This window comes from Oratosquilla oratoria, chromosome 4 (genome assembly GCF_046742065.1).
Source record: "Oratosquilla oratoria isolate Oo_2021 chromosome 4, ASM4674206v1, whole genome shotgun sequence".
In the NCBI taxonomy this organism is placed as follows: domain Eukaryota; kingdom Metazoa; phylum Arthropoda; class Malacostraca; order Stomatopoda; family Squillidae; genus Oratosquilla; species Oratosquilla oratoria.
The window spans coordinates 51,719,727-51,743,252 of NC_134780.1; the positions used below are offsets into that span (position 1 = coordinate 51,719,727).

General features: G+C 38.8%; 1 protein-coding gene across 2 annotated transcripts in view; it reads left to right on the top strand.

Moving 5' to 3' along the window:
- LOC143024855 (uncharacterized) overlaps window positions 1–10,890 on the top strand; it is a 521,455-nt gene extending 510,565 nt beyond the window's left edge. For both annotated transcript variants that reach the window (XM_076184162.1, XM_076184163.1), the window contains 2 exons: window positions 1,856–2,095; window positions 6,617–10,890. In XM_076184162.1, coding sequence (XP_076040277.1) covers window positions 1,856–2,095; window positions 6,617–7,027 — 651 coding nt within the window. In that variant the 3' untranslated portion in view covers window positions 7,028–10,890. The remainder of the gene's footprint in view (window positions 1–1,855; window positions 2,096–6,616) is intronic.
- The last annotated feature ends 12,636 nt before the right edge of the window (window positions 10,891–23,526 follow it).

The following is a 23,526-nucleotide window of genomic DNA, read 5'->3' on the forward strand; positions in this document are numbered from 1 at the left end:
ACGTACATACATGCATACATACATACATACATACATACATACATACATACATACATACATACATACATACATACATACATACATACATACATACATACATACATACATACATACATACATACATACATAGATACACACATATACCAATACAAAATATCTAAATCCTGTGGTACAATTACTGGCTGCCAATCCACATACCAGTGTTTGTGTTCCCATCTTGATCATAATTAATCAGGAAATCGAATGGAACCGCCAAATCCATTCCTGATCATCATCATGATTCTCATAAACGCCGAAACATTATTTCAGCGAATTCAGAAACCAGAAATTTTCTCAAAGACGAAAAAATGTCATGCCGCTGTGACAAGCGAAGCGTGTGCAACAATACTGTATAGATGTATGTATGAAAGTACCCATGATTTATGTATATATTCTTATCTATTGATACACTCCATTCTGTTTTGAAAGTTTAATATATTTTTCTTAAGCGCAAGTTGAGAAAAATGTGTTAAATCATAACGTTCCCCCTTAATATCTTAAGGTAATAGTTTTCTATAAAAGTAAAGGGAGTTTTGTGTAGTTTTCCTTTTTATAAAATTGAGTGACAGACATATGCTCACAGAGAACATGTGATCTGAAATACATTGGATCAATTGTAGAACACGCCTCCACATTGATCAACTGTAGAATGGCCTCCCCAACTAACATAGATTATGTTAGGTTAGATTAAGTTAGATCCATTTATGTTAGGTTATCCTAGGCTAGGTTATGTTAGGCTAGGTTTAGTTAGGTTAGGCTAGGTTTGGTTAGGTTAGGCTAGATTTGGTTAGGTTTGGTTAGGTTTGGTTAGGTTAGGCTAGGTTTGGTTAGGTTAGGCTAGGTTTGGTTAGGTTAGGCTTCGGTTTGGTTATATAAGGCTAGGTTTGGTTAGGTTAGGCTAGGTTTGGTTAGGTTTGGTTTAGTTTGGTTTGGTTTGGTTTGGTTTGGTTTGGTTTGGTTTGGTTTTTGTTTGGTTTGGTTTGGTTAGGTTAGGTTAGGTTAGGTTGGGTTAGATTAGGTTAGGTTAGGTTTGGTTTGGTTAGGTTAGGTTAGGTTATGTATCACAAGCCATGATTAAGTGTAGAATGTCCTCCCCGACTACACTCCATTTTAGAATTCCCCAACACACTGATCATTCGTAGAATACCAACCCCAACAAGCATAGATTAAGTTAGGTTAGATTATGTTAGATTAATTTACATTAGGTTAGGTTATCCTAGGCTAGGCTAGGTTAGGTTAGGCTAGGTTAGGTTAGATTAGGTTTGGTTAGGTTAGGCTAGTTTTGTTTAGATTAGACTAGGTTTGGTTAGGTTTGATTTGGTTTGGTTTTGTTAAGTTAGGTTTGGTTATGTATCACGAGACATGATCAACTACGGAATGTCCATCCCAAGAACACTCAACTATTCAACCTCCACCCCAAGTACGTGGCGGGCGGGGATTCTGTAGTTGGTCCAACACATTCCATAAGCTTATAGTCCCTTCGCTATAGAAAAAATACGACGGAGATGAATAGACTAGTGGTAGACAGAAGAAAAGGAAATGAGCCACTTATGGGATTAATGGAGGGGTAACCACGATGATGAATAACATTTTAGAGGCAATAAGATTGGCCAAATAAAGAAAAAAAAAATATGACTTGAGGGAGCTTAGGGCCGTTCAGAAATTACTTCAATTTGAAGAAGGTCTAAACAGGACTAGGTAAGAAGGCCCATTACGCGAAAATCCTTCCAGGGAAACCAATCCTTCTTCTACCCTCCCTCCTCTTCCTCCCTCTCATGCCCGACGTTGCTAATGAGAAGTCTCCATTACGATACAGGTCTTGGCATTCTTCTGGTGGTGGTTCTTCCTGGCGGCGCGCTTTGAGGCCATGGCCCTCTTCGCTGGAACCTTCGGACCTTGGGTCTTTCTCGTCGTCGGGGTCCACGTGTTCTTCATCTTCTTCCTCCAGACGGTGGGAAGCGCCGAGAAAGTCCTCAGGAAGGTCTTCATCTATCTCTTTAGCGCCTTCATCTTCGTCTTTGCTTATTTGCAGTTCAACGTCAAATCGCGAGTCACGGTAAGAATTTGAGTTTTTGTTTTTTTCACCTCCTCCCCTTTTCTCCTCCTACTCCTCTTCTACCTCCTCCTTATCCTCGTTCTCCTCCTCCTTATCCTCCTCTTAAGTTCTCCTCTTCTTTATCCTCCTGTTCTTTTTTCCTTGTCCCAACGTGGTCATAAGCCAGAGTCAATAGAGCCTCAAAAATAAATAAATAGATAGATAATTAAAATAGAAAAATTAAGAGATAGAACTAATTTCCTCTTCAGTGTTTAAAGGTAGTGATATGGTAATAGTGAGAGAGAAAGAGAGAGAGAGAGAGAGAAAGAGATGGGAATCGAAAAGAAGACAAAGTTCAAGTTAAGATTGATCCAGCATATTTATCATTATTTTATTACTAGAAATACCTCAAATGTAGGACCCTCACGACTGTTGACATAGTTTGTGCGTGACCGTTAATGTTCCGAGCACGCTCCAAATGCTCTCCGATTTTTTTTTTTTTTTTTTTTTTTTTTTTTTTTTTAGTCCAGCGGTGAACGAAAAAAAAAATAGGACACCAAATTTAACCTGGATAGTGCTCACGTTACAATGCTCGTGCTCGCCCGATTCGCACGAAACTCAAAGAGCCCGATCAGAAACCCTTACTGCGTTCACCATCGCTTCGCGCCGGGTTATGATTCTCTTACGATGTTATTTTGGAAAAAGTTCCTGCGTGACCATTAATGTTCCGAACGCGTTCCAAATGCTTTCTGATATTTTGGTCCAACAAAGAATGAAGAAGAAAAAGAAAGACACCAAATTTCAACTCGCTTAGCGTAATTTTTTGGTCCAACGAAGAACAAAGAAGAAAAATAAGACATCAAATTCTAACCTGCATAGCGCCCACGTCACAATGTCCGTGCGCACGGTTCGAGCGAAAACAAAAGAACCCAACGAAAACCACCACTAAGTGATAGAATTATTATTGCCATTATTTTTGTTACTATTGTTATAGTCATAACCATTTTTGTTATCATGATTATTGTTATTGCCATTATTATTATTATTATTATTATTATTATTATTATTATTATTATTATTATTATTATTATTATTATTATTATTATTATTATTATTATTATTATTATTATTATTATTATTACTGTTGTTATTATTATTACTGTTATTATTATTATTATTATTATTATTATTATTATTATTATTATTATTATTATTATTATTATTATTATTATTATTATTATTATTATTATTATTATTATTATTATTATTATTATCATTACTATTATCATTATTATTATTACTACTATCATTATTACTATTATTATTACTATTACTATTAATATTGTTATTATCATTGCTATCGTTGCTATCATTGCTATCATTGCTATCATCATCATCATCGTCGTCGTCGTCATCGTCATCGTCGTCGTCATCGTCATCGTCATCGTCATCGTCATCGTCATCGTCGTCATCGTCGTCGTCTTCATCGTCGTCATCGTTGTTGTTGTTGTTGTTGTTGTTGTTGTTGTTGTTGTTGTTGTTGTTGTTGTTGTTGTTGTTGTTGTTGTTGTTATCATTATCATTATTATTAAAATTATTATCATTATTAAAATTATCATGATCAAAATTGTCGTCATTATTAAAAATGTCGTCATCATTAAAATTGCCGTCATTATTAGTTGGCCTCATTATTAGTTGTCGCTGTTGTTGTTGTTGTTGTTGTTGTTGTTGTTGTTGTTGTTGTTGTTGTTGTTGTTGTTGTTGTTGTTGTTGTTGTTGTTGTTGTTGTTGTTGTTGTCGTTGTTGTTGTTACCATTATCGTTATAGTTGTTGTCAGTGTTGTTGTCGTTTTTGTTGTCGTTATTGTTGTTGTTCTGGTTGTCGTTGAGGTCGTTGTCGTTATTGTTGTTACCATTATCGTTATAGTTGTTGTCGGTGTTGTCGTTTTTGTTGTCGTTATTGTTGTTGTTGTTCTTGTTGTTATCATTTCCATTATCATTATTATCATTACTGTTACTATCATTATCATCATTATTATTGTTATCATCATTATCACTATTAATGTTATTGTTGTTGCTCTTGTTGTTACCATTTGTCTAATTATGGACTAATCATTTTCTTTGTTTACTTATTTATCTACATATTAATTTATTTAAATTTGAATTTTACTCTCTCTCTCTCTCTCTCTCTCTCTATATATATATATATATATATATATATATATGTATATATATATATATATATATGTATATATATATATATATATATATATATATATATGTATATGTATATATTTCTTTTTCTTTATCTTTTAATCTCGTGGATGTATTGGTCTCTGTTCTCCTCCTCATCTCTTTTTTCTATCTCAGGTGATTACGTAAATGAATTTCAGAACAAAGACTCCAGTTGGACTACATTTGCATTGCGCGTAACCCCACAATACACTGCACCAGGTTGATGTGCCTTGTAATACGATATGCCCTGACGGGACTGCAAGGCGCTGTGACTACATCGGGAGGCGGGAAAAGGATATAACAACGTTACTGCAGAAGCTCCAAGATGTAAACAAAGAGGCCCAGACCTCCGCTCGACATGACCAATTCTGAGAAAAGGAGGACAAAATGGACAAGCCAGGAGCAAGGGCTGTGCACAAACATAAAAACATAAGAATGGAGGAGACGGCAAGAGGCCATAAGCTCTACACCAGGCAGTTCCGTATCCCTTACCACGTGTCATCCCTATTCATAAAGTTATCTAATTCTGTTTTGAAGCAACCAAGGAGGATAAGAAGGGTGTATAAGTGTTTCTGCATACCTGTGAAACTAGTCAGGAATATACATATATATGTATATATATATATATATATATATACATATATATATATATACATATATATATATACATATATATATACATATATATATACATATATATATATACATATATATATATATATATATATATATATATATATATATATGTACAGTATATATATATGTATACTAATAAGAACACGGGTACGTGTGTTCACTTATGCAAAGTAGACCACTTGGAAAAAAAGAAACTAACGAAGCAGAGCACATTCGTACATTACATCCAGTGCAAAAAGTACTTTTTGCACTGGATGTAAAATACGAAAGCGCTCTGCTTCGTCAGTTTCTTTTTTCCAAGCGGTTTTACTTTATATATATATGTATGTATATATGTATATATATATATATATATATATATATATATATATATATATACATATATATATATGGAAATGAGAGATAAACAAGAGAGAAATTTGTGTTTTATGGATGAGAAACGATAACACTCGTTATCCAAGTGACCATTCCAACATTGTTTTGGACATTTCACTAAAGTAGACCTAATTAGAACGAGGCATCATACACCCCTGAAGACGTATAAAAAGAGAAAGAACGAAAAGTTATGATACAATGATATAAATGACATTATTAACGAACATATGGTTTGTCTCCTGTAGTCAGTCTTGTCATTATCATATGTATATGTTTATCTATATGTATATGAATGAGTGAATAATTCATACCTAACAAACTGAGAGATATTTTCACCAGGAAAGCTGTCAATAATTCAAAAGCTTGATGCTGAATGTTGTTTTGCATACTTTGTCTTTTGTAGTTAATCTTGTCATAATCATATGTATATATTTATCTATATGTATATGAACGAGTGAATAATTCATAGCTAACAAACTGAGAGATATTTTCACTAGGAAAGCTGTCAATAATTTAAAAGCTTGATACTGAGTGTTGTTTTGCATACTTTGTGAACTGTAGTCAATCTTGTCATAATCCTATGCATATGTTTATTTATATGTATATGAACGAGTGAATAATTCATAGCTAACAAACTAAGAGATCTTTTGACCAGGAAAACTATCAATAATTTAAAAGCTTGGTGCTGAGTGTTGTTTTGCCTTCTGGCGTGGAGACCGGCTCATTTCCTTCTTTCTCTTTGGAAGCAACTGCCCTTCCTCCCCTTCCCTGAAGCATCCATTTCTTTGCTCAGTTTCTGATTGCATTTGGCTCCTCTGACAGCCTTTTTCAAGATTACATTTTTTTTTTTTTTTTTGCAACGCAAAGACTTTGTATGAATTCAAATAACATTTTCTCGTTCTTGTGAGCGAAAATGAAACAATAATATTCTTTACTCATCATTTTCTTATTCGCCCATCCTCATATTAATTCAATTCGAGCAATTTCTTGCATGCAGTGCTTGTGTGTGTGTGTGTGAAGAGAGAGAGAGAGAGAGAGAGAGAGCGTCTTTTTTATTCCTCCTTTTCCTAATCATTTCTTTCTTCTCTTCCTTCTTACTTTACAATTTTTTTCCTCGTCCTCCCCTTCCTTTTACTTCTTCGAACTTGCTCTAGTTTCCCTTGCCGATATCACTGACCCCTTCCCATGCTACACCGGTGCCATGTTATGACTTTACCTCCAAACAGCACAATCCCTGTAACCATTACTGCCTTTATTCCCTGCCCAATCGCCCTGACCATGTCCCTCCTCTTTCCAGGCAGCGCCCTGGTTCTCCTACGTCATCTTCAGTGTCCTCGTCTTCGTCGAAGACACGGCCATGCTCATCGGGTGGTTCCTGACACAAAATGCCCTGTACCCAGCGGTCGAAGACCACATGTACCGCGAGCAACTCCTCTTTGTCCACTTCGGGGCCTTCGCCCTCGCGCTAATCTTCATGATCCTCACCTTCTGCTGTACTCCGCAAGCTCCCACGTCCCAGCCTCCGGCACTACCTCCTTCGTCGTTAGAACCTTTGTCGGAGACTTCTGTGTCTGCTGCTTTCGAGATCGGGTGCCATTCGCCGCCACCTGCCGTCACTCTTCAGAGCGATATAGGATTTGATGAGGTGGATCTTGAGGAGATTACTCGTAACTTAGAGGAACTGGAGAAGATGCTAACGGACAAGTAATATAATTGAATATAGTTATGCAGATTTTTTTTTTTTTTTTTGCGTCATCGAGGATGTATTGTTTACAACAAATCGTGTGTGTGTGTGTGCGTGTGCGTGTGCGTGTGTGTGTGTGTGTGTGTGTGTGTGTGTGTGTGTGTGTGTGTGTGTGTGTGTGTGTGTGTGTGTGTGTGTGTGTGTGTGTGTGTGTGTGTGTGTGTGTGTGTGTGTGTGTGTGTGTGTGTGTGTGTGTGTGTGTGTGTGTGTTTAGCGCATGTGTTCTTGTATGTTCACATGCGTATATGTGTGGTTGTTTATATTTCTGTGTGAATCCTTGTGTGAGTTTATGCGTAAATTGCGCGTGTAGGTGATCATATCCCACCTATACTCAGAGGTGAATTTATTCTAAGGCGAACGAAATCTTCTGACATTAACAAAACCCCTAGATATATCAAGTTTCGTAAAGGAGCGCAAATAAGTGATCCACTTACCAACAGCCCATGTCCAAACCATTTAATGATGCTATTGTAGCGAGCGCTACTCAAGTAGACGACGTGGTCGAGTGATCGAAGGTGGTAAGGAATGAATGTCTCAATCCGTTCTATCATTATTGTTGTTGGATCTTACGGCTATCGACCTGAGTGATGAAAATTCTTTATTGTGTAAGTGACAGGCTTATATAATGCTCAGGGATCGCGGGTCAGTCCGATCGTCCAATCAGCGATTGCCACGTGACTTGAAGGGCTGTTGTCCCGGTGCGTCACTAACAATTGTCGCTGATATCGGCGAGGTGGCTTATTCCAGTACCCAATTACCTGATAGCTTGTGTGGCAAAACGTTCCTTTGTGGTGTGGACGCCACAAGATGCACATAAATCTATCCACATTTCTGTATGTTTTTTTTTCTGACAAATGCCACTGAGCGTTGTTTAAATTTGTAAAAAAAAAAATCTAAATTAACTTATATATTCTTAATGACGCCACGATGAACACTTCGGTAGAGTCTTTGGGAGTTTCTGAATAAAATTTGAAAGTGTAACACACCATTTTTCATTTTTTAACATGTAAGTACAAAACAATTTTTTGCAAAAATATTAGCCGTAAAAGATAGTATATCATAGGATTGAAGGGCATTTTCCGCCTTACCAGGGGGTAGCCAATTCAATGGGCGTATAACCACTCCCACCCGTTTCATTCCCACCAATTCCACACCCACCACTCTTTCCTCCTTCTCATCTTAGCTCCTCATGGATGACAGGCCAGTCCTGAATCCCGTCCATTGCCCTGGATCAGAAGCAATGCTGCAGGACACAGCACATCTACAGCAAGGCCGCTTCACTTATTTGGCGATCCATCCTTGCTTTTCGTCCCCCATGCATAAAAACAGAAGACGGGAGAAGTCACTTTAGGCTCTGTCAAAATATCTTTTACACATAACCACTTCCTAAACACCCCATTCCCCACCTCCTTTCTCCCTTGCACCATAGTATCATATGTACACAGCCATTCTCCTCTCACCTCTATCTCTACCCCTCTCCCTATCTTGCTCAACAGGCATTCCCCTCTTGCTCAACGCCCCTTTCACCCCATCCACCTCTGCCTTCCTCACCTCTTTTACTAAGCTTTCTTAACTCATTCTTTTCATGTGTCCAAATCATCCCAATACTCTTTCATCAGCCCTATCTGCCATCTCCTTTTCCATCCCAGCTCTCCTCCTAACCTCCTCGTTTCTCACTCTATCCAACCTTGTAACCACGACCATACTTTACAGACATTTCATTTTAAACACATTCAAACTTTTCCTCTTTGCCTCTTTAAATTTCATATATCTGCCCCATACAGTGCTCTCGGCACAATCATATTTTCTTATAATCTCTTCACATCCACTCCCAAATGTCTATTTCTTGATACATTTTTTTAACCCCCCAAGGCATTTACTTGCTTCTCACAACCTACAATTTACCTCCACCTCCACTCCTCCCTTTCCTGCAATATGCGACCCCAAATACCTAAAGCTATCCACTTTCTCCAGCCTCTTTCCTTCCACTCTTACTTCCGACTCGCTACCACCCTTTCTCCTTGTACATCTCATCACCTTTTACCCTCATTTATCTTCAACTTTCTTCTATCGCATACTTTCCCAAACTCCGTCACTAACTCCCTTAACCCTCCTCCCTCTGACCCTTCCACAAGCGCAGTGTCGTCAGCCAAAAGCAACTGGCTCATCTCCCACTTTTCTCCATTTTCTATAACCATTACCAATCCCCTGCCCATTACTCTTGCATTTACCTCCAACACCACCCCATTCATACAAACACTCAACAGCTATGGAGACATGACACATCCCTGACGCAGTCCTACCTTTATCTCAAACCACTCGTTCTCTCCATATCTAATTTTAACACAGGCCCTACCACTCTCACAAAAAAAAACTTGACTTCCATTAACAACTTTCCCCTAACCTCATATATCTGCAAAAAATCCCACAGTGCCTTTCAGTCAACCCTACATAAGTTTTTTTTTCTAAAACATAAAGCCCCAAAACTTTCTCACATGTCTGTCTTACCACAAAAATCTGATCCACGCAACCCCTACCTGCCCTAAATCCACACTGTTCCTCACCAATTACTCCCTCTGTACCTCGCCTAGTCCTTTCAATGAAAACCCTCCCATAGACCTTACCAACTACACTCAACAAACTGATCCCTCTGAAACTGCTACACTCACATTAGTCCCCTTTTCCCTTGAAAAGCGGACTTATACAGGTATTGTATTCTAATTCTGTTAACATTATGCATAGATGTACTGTACAACGAAAATTGATGTGTCATTCTGTATGTGTGTGCGTACATGCGTGTAACAGGCGTGAATCTTCTAGAACATTCAAATTGCCATTTCTGTTTACTTAATCAATTATCATTTTATTTTTGTAATGCGAAAGTTGAATAAATGAGATAGATTATTAATATGATCAAAATCGAATTATTGTATAACTGAGATTGGATGTATGTAAAATTTCCGTGTGCAAGGAATGATTGTGGAAATTAAAATTAATAATTAGCAACTGTTTTGGGCACGCCGTCCACAGCATGAAGTCACGCATGGTCAGTCACAAGCGAGCGGGCATTGGTTACAGTCACGTGTAAAAAAGTGTGCCAGTGAGAACTCATATTGTAAATTTCCCTGTGAAATTACACTTTGAAAATACCTTCAGTGTTTTCCTTTCCACATTATTGGACAACCAATACAGGCACTCCTCCAGTCCTCCGGAACTCTACCCTCTTTTAGACACACATTAAACAACCTCACTAGCCGGTTCACTATTACTGCACCTCCCTTCTCCAGACACTCCGTATGACACCCATCTAACCCAGGTGCCTGACCTCCTCTCATCAATTTAGTAACTACTTACACCCCATCTTTTCTATTTTTTCCATTTTTCTCACCCATCACTCATTTTCTTTGCGCCTCTCACTGCCACTAGCAATCCCTCCCTATAATCCTTCCTATCTAACAGCTCCCTATAATGCTTTGCCTTCCAATAGAATGCCACCCACGAAACTGCTCATCTTTGTGGTAGGTTTAGATAAATATGCAAGATATATGTGTTGAAGAACTTTTCTCGGCGACTGTACACACTATCAAGCCGCAGCGTTCCTCATGGATGATCAACAGCACCCTATCAAGAGAAATAATAACCATAATAGCACCCTTGCGTTCAGGCCACCACCCAGCACCAAAATGGTATCAACACAGAATATGCCTGGCCACAGAATAAAACTGCCCAAGTTGCATCTATTACACATAAGACACATGACAACTCATTCTGCAATACCCCACACTAACAATACCTAGACAACTAAACATTTCTACCTGAGTTAGAAACTTTAAGGGGACCCCCCGCCCCAGATTTACGAAAAAAAAAAATGAATTTTTTTTTATTGCATAAATACATAGAAGAGCGCTTGCTCTACACCATGTTAAAAGATTTTTATCGTACCGCCATTTTTAAATGGTTTAAAGGGCCTACGTTCCCTACCCCCGGCAGCCACGTGCTCCGCACCACTATTGTTTACATTCGTTTTGACCATGAAAACACCTCTTTTACTTTTTTTTTGTTTTGTTTTTTTGTTTGATGCACTTACAAAGTTTTCTCTTGCGTCTGGCATGCACGTGAGTGTGTGGTATGAGGAAACTCAGCCCGCACGACTACCAGTGACCTGACAGCAGGAAAATTAGCCCACTTGACCGCCAGTGACCTGATAGCCGTAGAAAGGGAAGGAAGTGTACGCTAGCTTGCCACGTTCACTAATTTGCCGTGTGTATTTCGCATTTATTTTTCAGTGAAGAGAAGTTTGAAGATATTAGCCATGCCTAAGCTTTCCAAACAAAAATCACACTTACAGAAGACAAGAACGTTGACCTTAGTAACGCAAGGGGAGAAAGAAGGAACCGCATCAACCTTGTTATCACCACCTCCGCCACCACCACCAGTACTCCCTCCAGCACCTCCCTCCCTGCCAAGTACACCCACATCCTCGTCTCTCTCATTGCCATCTACATCCTCGTCTCTCTCATTGCCATCTACATCCACATCCTCCGCTCTCTCCCTGCCATCCACATCCACAGCACCTGATCCTCCGTCCTCTATACCTTTATCAGACACGTTGTCTCTACGCAAACAACTGTTTGCTAACAAGTTCACATGAAGAAAAAAGACCGTTCCTGTCAATGATTCCAAAGGAGAAGCTAAAGCTGATCTGTGACGTCTACGTTGACCTGACGAAGATGGATCTGCTAAGCCGATGCTTGAGAGGACGAACTCAGAACCCAAATGAGAGTCTGCATTCCAAGTTGTGGATCAAGTGCAACAAAAGCAAGTTTGCTGGAATCAGAAGAGTTATATTCCTCTCTCAGGTCACTGTACTTGACCACAACTTTGGCTACAAGAATGCCTCCTTGTTGCAACACCTTGGGTTTAGAGTCTCAAACCTCACAGTGATGTCCCTAATGCAGCAAGAGCCTGTTCCAACACCAGAAAGAAAACCTAGGACAAAAAAGAGAGCTGAATCCCAGCAATCAGACTACCTTGCTGGGTCATTCTAGACCAATGACTCAAACCTTGCCACAATGAGTAAGGTGGCGCCTTATGAGACCCTCACTTTGGGTGAATAATATCCTACACTGTAGGAGGGGACAAAGTGCCTGAGTTACTTGAAAGATGCAAAATCATCATGAAAATACAATGGAACCTGTTTTCAATGATTCTTAGGAGGTTCATGAATGTAAAATTTAGTAAAACTAAGAAAAAAAACTTTAACGCTCGTTTCTGAAAAATGTAAGTTTTTTAGACACAAAGTCTATCTCCTCCCTCAATTTTCAACCAATCTTTTCATATGAGGTCTCTATTGATAGCTAGATAAATGAAAAAAAATGAAATAGAGAGTTTTTTTCATATGTTGAATAATTTTTTTTAATAACGTGTCAAAGTCAAAATTTTGTGTTTTTTTACAAAAAAAATTATATTTTTTTTCCTCGGCATTGAACAAAGATATTAAAAAAACTCTCTATTTTGTTTTTCTATATATGTAGAAGATTCATTTGCTATAAAATGAAAGACATCAAATAAAAATTGTAGGAGGAGATAGAATTTGAAAGAAGCCCAAAAATAGGGTATTTTTCATGTTTTTTATTAAAAAAAAAAAAAAACTACTGGTCAGATCTGAATAAAACTCAAGCTGTGACGGTTTTCTCAGACCTAGATATCACACAGAAAAAATCAGCAAGATCCTTCAGAAAAAAAGATTTTGGGCGGGGGGTCCCCTTAAATACATTTTTACGGACCAGAGTCACCCAGAATTATTTCATGACTGGAGACTGACCTTTACTCAAACGAAGAATGCTGACTACTTTTAACGTCTATTATCCTTCCCTTTTTTTTTTTTTTTTTTTTTTTTTTTTTTTTTTTTTTTTTTTTTTTTTTTTTTTTTTTTTTTTTTTTTTTTTTTTTTTTTTTTTTTTTTTTTTTTTTTGACCTTAATATCTCCTTTACCACTTCTATTAATCCATGTCTTCGATGCAATACTGTTCCAATACTGCTCTTCCCCGACCCCATCACTGCGTTTCGTCTTTGTTTAGTTTTCTTACACCCTTTCGTCTCTTTTCTTTTGCGATCATCCTATCTTATCTTCCACTCCCTAACCTATCACAGCTCCCAACCCGTTTCTCGACGTCTTCCTCTTCGTGGGACCTCGATCAGGCTGCTTACACACACACCTCTGCCGCCACTCTCTCACCTACCCAGCCCGCCCCGGGCTCTTTGTCGACGACACACGGCCGTTAAAATGGCGGGAACTTTTCTTCAATCAGTGCTTTATTGATGTTAGAGAAGAGCCTCTTCAGAGAGATTTTATTCGGGTCACAAAGCTGCATGCTCAGTTGTTGTTTTTTTTTTTTTTTCGATTAGTTCGAGGCAAAGGCATCTCTTGTAATTGCTGCAGGTTCTGTAACAGAGAATGATTTTGTTATCACTCATTTTTTTATAGTTTAAAGCGGTGGTTCTCAACTTTTTTTTTTTTTTTTTTTTTTTTTTTTTTTGATATGCCCCATCTAATCACCTTTAAAATCATGTCCCCCATGTGGTGATATACAATTCTTATCATTTGAAAAATAAACTCCTCTTCAGCTGAAAAAGCATGAAACCTTGTTTTAAAACCACTTCAAAAGAAAAAGGCATCAATGAAAAATAAACCAAACAAATCGAATCAAATAAGAATTCAGTTGCCCTGAATTGCTCCCTTTAAAGATTATATTGCACACCTGAAAAACAGATTTGGACACCTATTTGGAGTACGCCCCACGTTGAGAAGCTCTGGTTTAAAGTGAATTCTAAACCACGCGCGTAGATTGTACATAAGAACATAAGAACATAAGAATAAAGGAGACTGCAAGAGACCATAATTCCTACACTAGGCAGCTCCGTATCCATCACCACCTGTCATCCCCATCCATAAAGTTGTCAAATCGTTTTTTAAAACAACTGATAGTTTCAGCGCTTACTACATGGTTACTAAGTTTATTCCATTCATCGACCACCCTATTAGTAAACCAATTCTTGCATATTTCCTTCTTAAATCTAAATTTGTCCAGTTTATACCCATTACTGCGAGTCCTGCCCTGTGTGATGCACTGTGGACTGGAGGCAAGCTCACTCAGGCGTCTTAAAGTAAATGAACTCAAAACTGCTCAGGGGAATGCTCTTGGGGCTGGTGACCAATAGATTTCTTGCACGTTAAGTCAAACAAAAAATTATCTAGTAAGGGATCAGACGCTATCTATCAATGGTGGGATAAAATTGTGAATGTATTACGGTAATATCCCCTCTTTTCAGGGATCTATTGATGCACAAACAAGAAGAGCAAATTACTCCAAAGGTGTATGAAATTGGCAGTTGACAATAACTCTATCAAAATAAACACCTTGTTACAGCTTTATCAAATACATCACATGCACTTGATAGAGCTGTAAGAAGCGAAACGTTGTACTAATATAATAAAGGCTCCGTTCATCACATACACTTGATGAAGCTGTAGCAGGCGAAACGTCATACAAATACAATAAAGGCTCCGTCCTTACATGGTGTTTGATACTCCAAAGTTATTTCAGTAAAATGCCTGCATTTTACAAACGATGAGAGAAAAGGGAAATATCACAAAGACGATGTATGAAGTGATTGGCAAACTTTGAAGATCAGATTTTCTTTCGGAAAGTAGTGAGGAAAACATTTTGTTAACAGTGGTCATTTTTGCTTTATTGTCGTATTCAGACGATCAACCAGTCGACCACAAAGTGATCCCCTCGCAGAATTCTTCCCAAAATAGAATTCTTCTTATAGGGAATTGTAAAAAGTTTGTTCATACGAGACTGGTTCTATGAATGAAAAGGATGATTTTTTTTTTCCATGTTTAATTGTAAATAGTTTTCAATTCTCTACGTCAGTCAGTCACTCCTTTGTCTCAGATCTCTTGCAGAAAACTCGCGTCTTCCGGTGTCTACAGCCACTGGATTGTCTCATACGTCATTCAAAAAAGAAACATTGTGTTCACATTTAAGGGCTGCTAGTGTGGGGTATTGCAAGTGTTCTGTATATTTTACATGGTGATTTCATCTGTGGCCTACTCTGTGTTTATACGGTTTTAACACTGGATGTTGTCCTACATTTTAGCTATTACTTTCTGAGTATGCAATTGCTCACTGACCTGAATGGAACTTCCTAGCAGTAACCAGGAAAAGAATAATACGGATATACAAGTTTGTTATGTTTTCAAGTCGAGTTGTCTACCTCTCTTTCTCGAAAAAACGTTGTTTTCTACTTTCAACCTTGTACTCAACTGGTGTACTGTCTTTCCCTCCCCCCCACACCATTCTTCCTAAGCTCAATCCTCTTTCCTTGACTTCCTAACACCAAAGTTCGTCCTCGAAATTTGGATTCCAATATCCACTGTCTCTCTCTTGCTCTCTCTCTCTCTCTCTCTCTCTCTCTCTCTCTCTCTCTCTCTCTCTCTCTCTCTCTCTCTCCTCTCTCTCTCTCTCTCTCTCTCTCTCTCTCTCTCTCTCTCTCTCTCTCTCTCTCTCTCTCTCTCTCTCTCTCTCTCTCTCTCTCTCTCTCTCTCTCTCTCTCTCTCTCTCTCTCTCTCTCTCTCTCTCTCTCTCTCTCTCTTTCAGATATTTTTAGCAGATTTCTTGTACTTCTGTTTCTCCCTCAACTCCTACTCCTCTTCCTCTTCCTCTTCCTCTTTTTCATTCTTTGTCCTCTTTTTCCTATCCTCTGCCTCCCTCTACTAATTCTCCGTACCTTTCGTCTTTCTCCTTCTCCTCCTCCCTCACTCCCTTTCATCATCATCCATTTCCTCCTCCTTCTTCCTCTCCTCCTCTTCTTCCTTCTCCATTATTGCCTCCTTTTCTTCTTCCTCCTCCTGTTCCTCCTCCTTCTCCTCCTCTCTCACACCTTTTCATCATCATCCATATCCTCCTCCTCCTCCCTCTCCTCCTCCTCTTCCTTCTCCATTATTGCCTCTTTCTCTTCTTCCTCCTCCTGTTCCTCCTCCTTCTCCTCCTCACTCACTCCTTTTCATCATCATTCATGTCCTCCTCCTTCTCCCTCTCCTCCTCCTCTTCCTTCTCCAATATTACCTCCTTCTCTTCTTCCTCCTCCTGTTCCTCCTCCTTCTCCTCCTCCCTCACTCCTTTTCATCATCATCCATTTCCTCCTCCTTCTCCCTCTCCTCCTCCTCTTCCTTCCCCATTATTACCTCCTTCTCTTCTTCCTCCTTCTGTTCCTCCTCCTTCTCCTCCCTCACTCCTTTTCATCATCATCCATTTCCTCCTCCTCCTCCCTCTCCTCCTCCTCTTCCTTCCCCATTATTACCTCCTTCTCTTCTTCCTCCTCCTGTTCCTCCTCCTTCTCTTCCTCCCTCACTCCTTTTCATCATCATCCATTTCCTCCTCCTTCCCCCTCTCCTCCTCCTCTTCCTTCTCCATTATTACCTCCTTCTCTTCTTCCTCCTCCTGTTCCTCCCCCTCTTACTCCTCTTCTTCTTCCTTTCCTCTTTCCCCTTGCCGCCCCAGCAAGTTCGGTAAATATATAGATTCCCATTTTATCTGAATATGTATGCCCCATGCATTCCATTGTCAGGAACGTACATACGAACAGATTTCCACTTACGGGGTCATATATCCACATCTGGAAGGCGTAGGGGGTCGATGTTTTTGCAATTGGCCATGTAAGGGGGGCTCTCGAAGTCCAACAGAACTGTTCATCCCATTCTCGAATCATCTTCCTCCAGCATAGTTGGAACTCCTGCAAGAACCGAGTATCACGTCTAGTAGTTTGTTTGTTTTCATCTGGTCGAGATATGTCAAAGGATAGAGGCACAGGTGGAATTCCTGCACACACACACACACACACACACACACACACACACACACACACACACACACACACACACACACACACACACACACACACACACACACACACACACACACACACACACACACACACACACACATATATATATATATATATATATACACGTGTGTGTGTGTATATATATATATATATATATGTATGTATATACAGTGTATATATATATATATATATATGTAAATATACATATATATATACATATATATGTACATATATATTAAGCCTTAATCACAAAGGAGATGGTCCACTATATGTTTTCTAACTGAGCTGGTGGTGCTCCAAGGACTGAAACAACTCAAGTACCACTGTATTAGGACGTGATGGAGAAGTTAAGACCGTAGCTCCTGAACTAGCTTGTAGATCAAGCCAGTTGAGCAACCATATAAAAAATAAAAAAATCCTAACCCTTAAGTCTAGACATAAATCTTCAAAATGGCGGAGATTTTACCCAAATCCCTATGTCGACAACCTAAATGTTTATGTCTAGACTTAAATGCTTATGTCTAGAATGTCTAGATATAAGCAATTAGGTCTATACTTAAGGGTTAGGATCTTTTATAAATTCGGTCCCAGACTATGCACCTACTCCGTCCGGCCTAATTGTCCTCGTCCGGCCCAATTGTCCTCGTCCGGCCTAATTGTCCTCGTCCGGCCCAATTGTCCTCGTCCGGCCCAACTGTCCTCGTCCGACCCAATTGTCCTCGTCCGGCCCAATTGTCCTCGTCCGGCCCAATTAACCTCGTCCGGCCCAATTAACCTCGTCCGGCCCAACTGTCCCCCGTCCGGCCTGATTGTCCTCGTCCGGCCCAATTGTCCTCATCCGGCCCAATTGCCCTCGTCCGGCCCAATTGTCCAACCCCTTCATGTGGCTGACAGAACCTATTTGGCCAAATTCACCCTGAAGACTTTCCTCGGGTCGAAGGGTCTAATTTGGACTGCGTTCCTCCTGAAGCTCTCATTTGATTTCCCACTTGTTGCTGTCGTGGACATTCTTGTTGGAATGAAGCCAAGTAACTTCGAGGAAACACAATGAATACATTCACTTTAGATGCCATGTCTCCTTTTCATTCTTTCTATTGTATTTATTGCTCTTTTAAGCGTTTCGTCTTATACACAAGTAAAGCAAAAAAAAAAAAAAATTACCCAAAAAATCTTAACGTGGCCTTGCATTAACCCAAAAATGCGTTCCACATTTTTCTTCATTTTCTGAGCGCAATTGTAACGAAACGACCCTCTTTTACTTTTTTCTTTCTTTCTTTATTTTATTTGGAGCCGCGGGAACCCACTTGACCTTTCCGTGAGGTTAATGCATTGTTCCCAAACACTCTTCGACAAAATGGTGGATCTCTGGTACCGAAGGACACCGGAAGTCGCGGCCTCTTCCTTTGTACCAGAATAACTGCACCCGTTGTCCAGAGGAAGAGGAGGAGGAAAATGAGGAGGAGGAGGAGGAGGAGGAAGAGGAGGAAGAGGAGGAAGAGGAGGAGAAGGAGTAGCGAGGTCCAGGTCAATCCGGTTATGAGCCAGAAGTTATCCAAAACATTCCAACCTGTCCGTGAATGTAAGTATTTACGTGTGTATATAAATGTGTTTTCATGTGCACGTGAGTAAGGAATGAGCCTGGAACATTTCAGGACGTAGGATGGAGGCGTGTGTCCATATGCCTGAATCCATGTGTTTATAATAGTAACGATGATGATCCTTCGGTTTAACGTTGCGAACTTACCCCTACCAGGTGGCTAGTACTATGCCTCTCACAGAGGAATTTCTACCTTAGAATTTGACTAACCATACCACTGGTCCAACTCGCTGGTAGCAGGGTTCGACCTACCGTCACCTCGACCTCTGCCGCAAATAACGACGCTCTAAACCGCTTGGCCAGCAAGCAACCTTAATCGTAATGGGGTCATTACGAGTATAGTATCACCTGATTCACATGATGGACGTTGCATTTTCTCATGAACAGAAGCTTGTTTGGGGACTTCTCCACAACAAAAGCCGGGCTCAGCCACACTCTGGACCTGAAGAAAAGAAAAAGAAGTGAAATTTATCATAAAGATGCCTTAGAATTTGGTTGAAGTTAACAAGAGGTTCCTTTTAGTAGGCCCTTGCTCGGTCTGTATATATGTTATTTCTTTCTTTCTTTAATCACGTCATAATCAAGCATCCATCTTGAGTGACTTAGGACACAAAAGAAAATGGAAAAGTATATCTTACATGCGGTTTTATCTAATTTTCTTCCAGGTATTCTGTGTATGTATACATATATATATATATATATATATAAAAATATATATATATAGAAATATATATATATATATATATCTATAAATCTCGTTATATATATATATATATATATATATATATATATATATATATATATATATGGGTGTGTGTATATATATATATATGTATATATAGATATACATGTATATATGTATTTATTTATATATGTATGTATATAGGTATATATATATATATATATATGTATATATATGTATATATTATATATATATATATATGCAGAAAAAACCACTGGGAAATAAGAAGCTTAGTCCGAACGTTTTCGTCTATTTAAGACATTATCAAGGAATACACAGTTACAGAGACAAAGGTGGATATATATACATAAAGAAAAAGCCAAGCTAGGAACATGGGAAGTACACACAAGATGCTTCACAATCAGGTAGAGCCGATGTTTACATATACGGACGTTTGGTCCATGACGTTACGTCACCCCCGCTTAGTAGCACTTGGAGAAGTTCTTACAATTTTATCAATAACAAAATCATCAAGTTTAAATAATCCTAAACTTAAATTGATATTATTGTCAAAGGTTTGTTTAATATGACTGGATTCGATTATGTTTCTTTCTAATAAGGATCTACAAGAAATTATTACATTCGAATTATCCCAGTCAATAGGATGATTGTGGTCTCTTACATGGACAAAAAGGCCACTGGAACTTTGCCCACTCCTTACACTATATATGTGCTGAATTAAAATATCCAAAGCACTTAGTAAACACTTCTCATAAAATGGCTTACAAAACTTTCCATAACACCTCACACGTAAGAAAAGTATTTGACAAAAAGAACCTTTTGGTTCTTCCTTACAGTGAGAAATTAATTGGTCTGCCTAATATTCTCAAACAATTCAACATCAACTTGGTTTTCAAAAATAATACAATAAAAAGTAAGCTCATTAAAAATTCACCTGAAGCAAACGAGGGTTGTGTTTACTCTATTCCATGCCTTAAATGTAACAAATTTTATATCGGCCAAACTGGTAAAGACTTAAAAACTAGGATAAATCAGCACAAATATAGTGTAAGGAGTGGGCAAAGTTCCAGTGGCCTTTTTGTCCATGTAAGAGACCACAATCATCCTATTGACTGGGATAATTCGAATGTAATAATTTCTTGTAGATCCTTATTAGAAAGAAACATAATCGAATCCAGTCATATTAAACAAACCTTTGACAATAATATCAATTTAAGTTTAGGATTATTTAAACTTGATGATTTTGTTATTGATAAAATTGTAAGAACTTCTCCAAGTGCTACTAAGCGGGGGTGACGTAACGTCATGGACCAAACGTCCGTATATGTAAACATCGGCTCTACCTGATTGTGAAGCATCTTGTGTGTACTTCCCATGTTCCTAGCTTGGCTTTTTCTTTATGTATATATATCCACCTTTGTCTCTGTAACTGTGTATTCCTTGATAATGTCTTAAATAGACGAAAACGTTCGGACTAAGCTTCTTATTTCCCAGTGGTTTTTTCTGCATATTATTTTCACGTGTGCCTTGTGAATTACTGCAATATATATATATATATATATATATATATATATATATATATATATATATTTACACACACACACATATATATATATATATATACATATATGTATACATATATATGGATATATATATATATACATATATATATTTTTTATATATATAATATATATATGTATATATATATACATATATATACTGTATATACATATATATATATCTATATATATATATATATATGTATATATATATATATATATATATATATATATATACATATATATATATATATATATCAACCACAAATCACTTTTAATTCCATGTCATCGCAATCGAGACTGAGAGTTGCTCGAAGGAGGCATTCCTTTGGAAATTGAAACGTGGACGAGCCGAGGATTCAAACCCAGCTACCCCATAACAAAGCTACAGTGACGTAAACCAATACGCTATCAAGAGAGATACTGTAGCGTATTAGTTTACGTCACTGTAAATTTGTTACGGGTTGGCTGGGTTCGAATCCTCGGCTCGTCCACGTTTCAACTTCCAACGGATGCCTCCTTCGAGCGACTCTCAGTCTCGAATGCGATAGCATGGAATTAGAAATGATTTGTGGTTGAAAAAGATATTAATTGATCACTGGGAACCATTCTGTGTGTATATATATATATATATATATATATATATATATATATATATATATATATATATATATATGTATATATATATATATATTTGTGTGTGTGTGTGTGTGTGTGTGTGTGTGTGTGTGTGTGTGTGTGTGTGTGTGTGTGTGTGTGTGTGTGTGTGTGTGTGTGTGTGTGTGTGTGTGTGTGTGTGTGAGTGTGTGTGTGTGTGTGTGTGTGTGTGTGTGTGTGTGTGTGTGTGTGTGTGTGTGTGTGTGTGTGTGTGTGTGTGTGTGTGTGTGTGTGTGTGTGTGTGTGTGACCGCTAAGAAATGCACAGAGAGCACTGGAGAGATCAATACTGGTAATAACACTGAAAGTCGAGAAGGGTTCAGGTCGAGCAGGAGACCAAACTGGAATGAAAGATATTGCGGAGGTGATAAAAGTGAGGAAATTGGATTGGGCAGGCCAGATAGCCAGGTAGGAGGGGGAGAGGTAGTGCAAGTTTGTTACTAACTGGATGCCTCGAGATATAAAGCGTGGAAGAGGAAGGGAGACCAGAAGAAAGGTGGAGAGACAAGATACAGAATTTTGAGAGTAAGGCTCGTTTCACACGTATCGACTTTTCGCCGTGCGCCGTCCACGACACGACGCCGTGCTCTCAAATAACCATGGGTGTCTATGAGCGCTTTCACACGTGGTCGTGCGTGTGAAAGCGTTCATAGACATCTTTGGTCATTAGAGAGCACGACGTCGTGCCGTGGACGGCGCACGGCAAAAAGTTGGTGCGTGTGAAACGAGCCTGATGTGGCAGAGGTTGGGAGAGGACTTTGTTCAGCAGTGGATTCCGCATGGAAGATGGATTGATGAATTGATTAACTTACCCGAGTAGACATGGTTTTATCTGGTGGAAATCCATTTATGATAAAAAAAAAAACACATAAAAAGTAATGAAATGAGATATTCTGTTGGCATATTCACCAGAAACAATCACAAGAACAAAAAAACACGCTGCAGTAATAACGTGCATGTAATTACAGTGACACATAAGGGGATATAATAACACGCATATGGCTAGAAAAACACAAGATATACACAAACATATACATAATACAACATTCATAATAAAACACATCGACAGCTGTATTAAGGTAAGGAGATTACTAAGGAGTGGGTGGTATGAACGGATTTGTGGCTAAGAATTGAAGTTAACGAAGCCGCTGTGGGCTACGGTGAAAAGAAGAATGTGTTTGGTGAGTTTGTCTCCTTTATTTTGAGGTGAAAATGAAGTGATTTTATATGAGGCCGGAAGTCGATATATATACCTCGGGGGTAGTCACCCCCGATCCGTAATTACATAATTTTATTGGATTAGGTTAAGTCGGGCCAAGCAGGGTCGCACTATCATAAGCAGATGTGTGTGGCTAGTGCGTCAGCTCTAGTCGCGTGGGCGAGACAACGTACCTTCCACGCCATGCGGTTGTCGTGGTTTGTATAATACTCCCCTCTTACGGTGGCCTTGTCTTAAGAGGGCATTCCGCATGCAATAACAATAACAATCTACATGCTTATATCAAATAAGCCTTACATCGGAAAGAGGGGGAGGAACAGAGGGAAGGAAAGTTAGGGATGTATGAAAGATAGAATGGAAAAATATCGGGATTCCAAAAGACCGCAGGTGGAATGAGTTTATAGTGTGTTCGGTGTGTAACGTGAATGTAGAAGTAGATACAAGAGAGTTCACACTTGTTCCCCCAGGTGTTTTACAACGCAGCTGCGTGTACAGCCACCTGTTCCATCGCACGGGACAATGTGCATATTTGTGAACATACCATAGAAGGGCCATAGAAGAGGGAATTCCAATACTTGTTTAGAGTCACTGACCGGCGAATTTCAAGATATCTTTATCTTATTGGTGTACCAATTAAAGAAATCTGCCACATCCTCTTTCCCACTTCACTTTATGAAAGGAAATTGTAGGTTTTCAAATTGTAACTGTAACAGTTCACTAGAAATAAAGACAATCGACAATAGCAACACAACCAACCACGTTGTCTCAAGAAAAATCCATTTCCATCGACCACACACCTCAAAACTCGTATCCACCG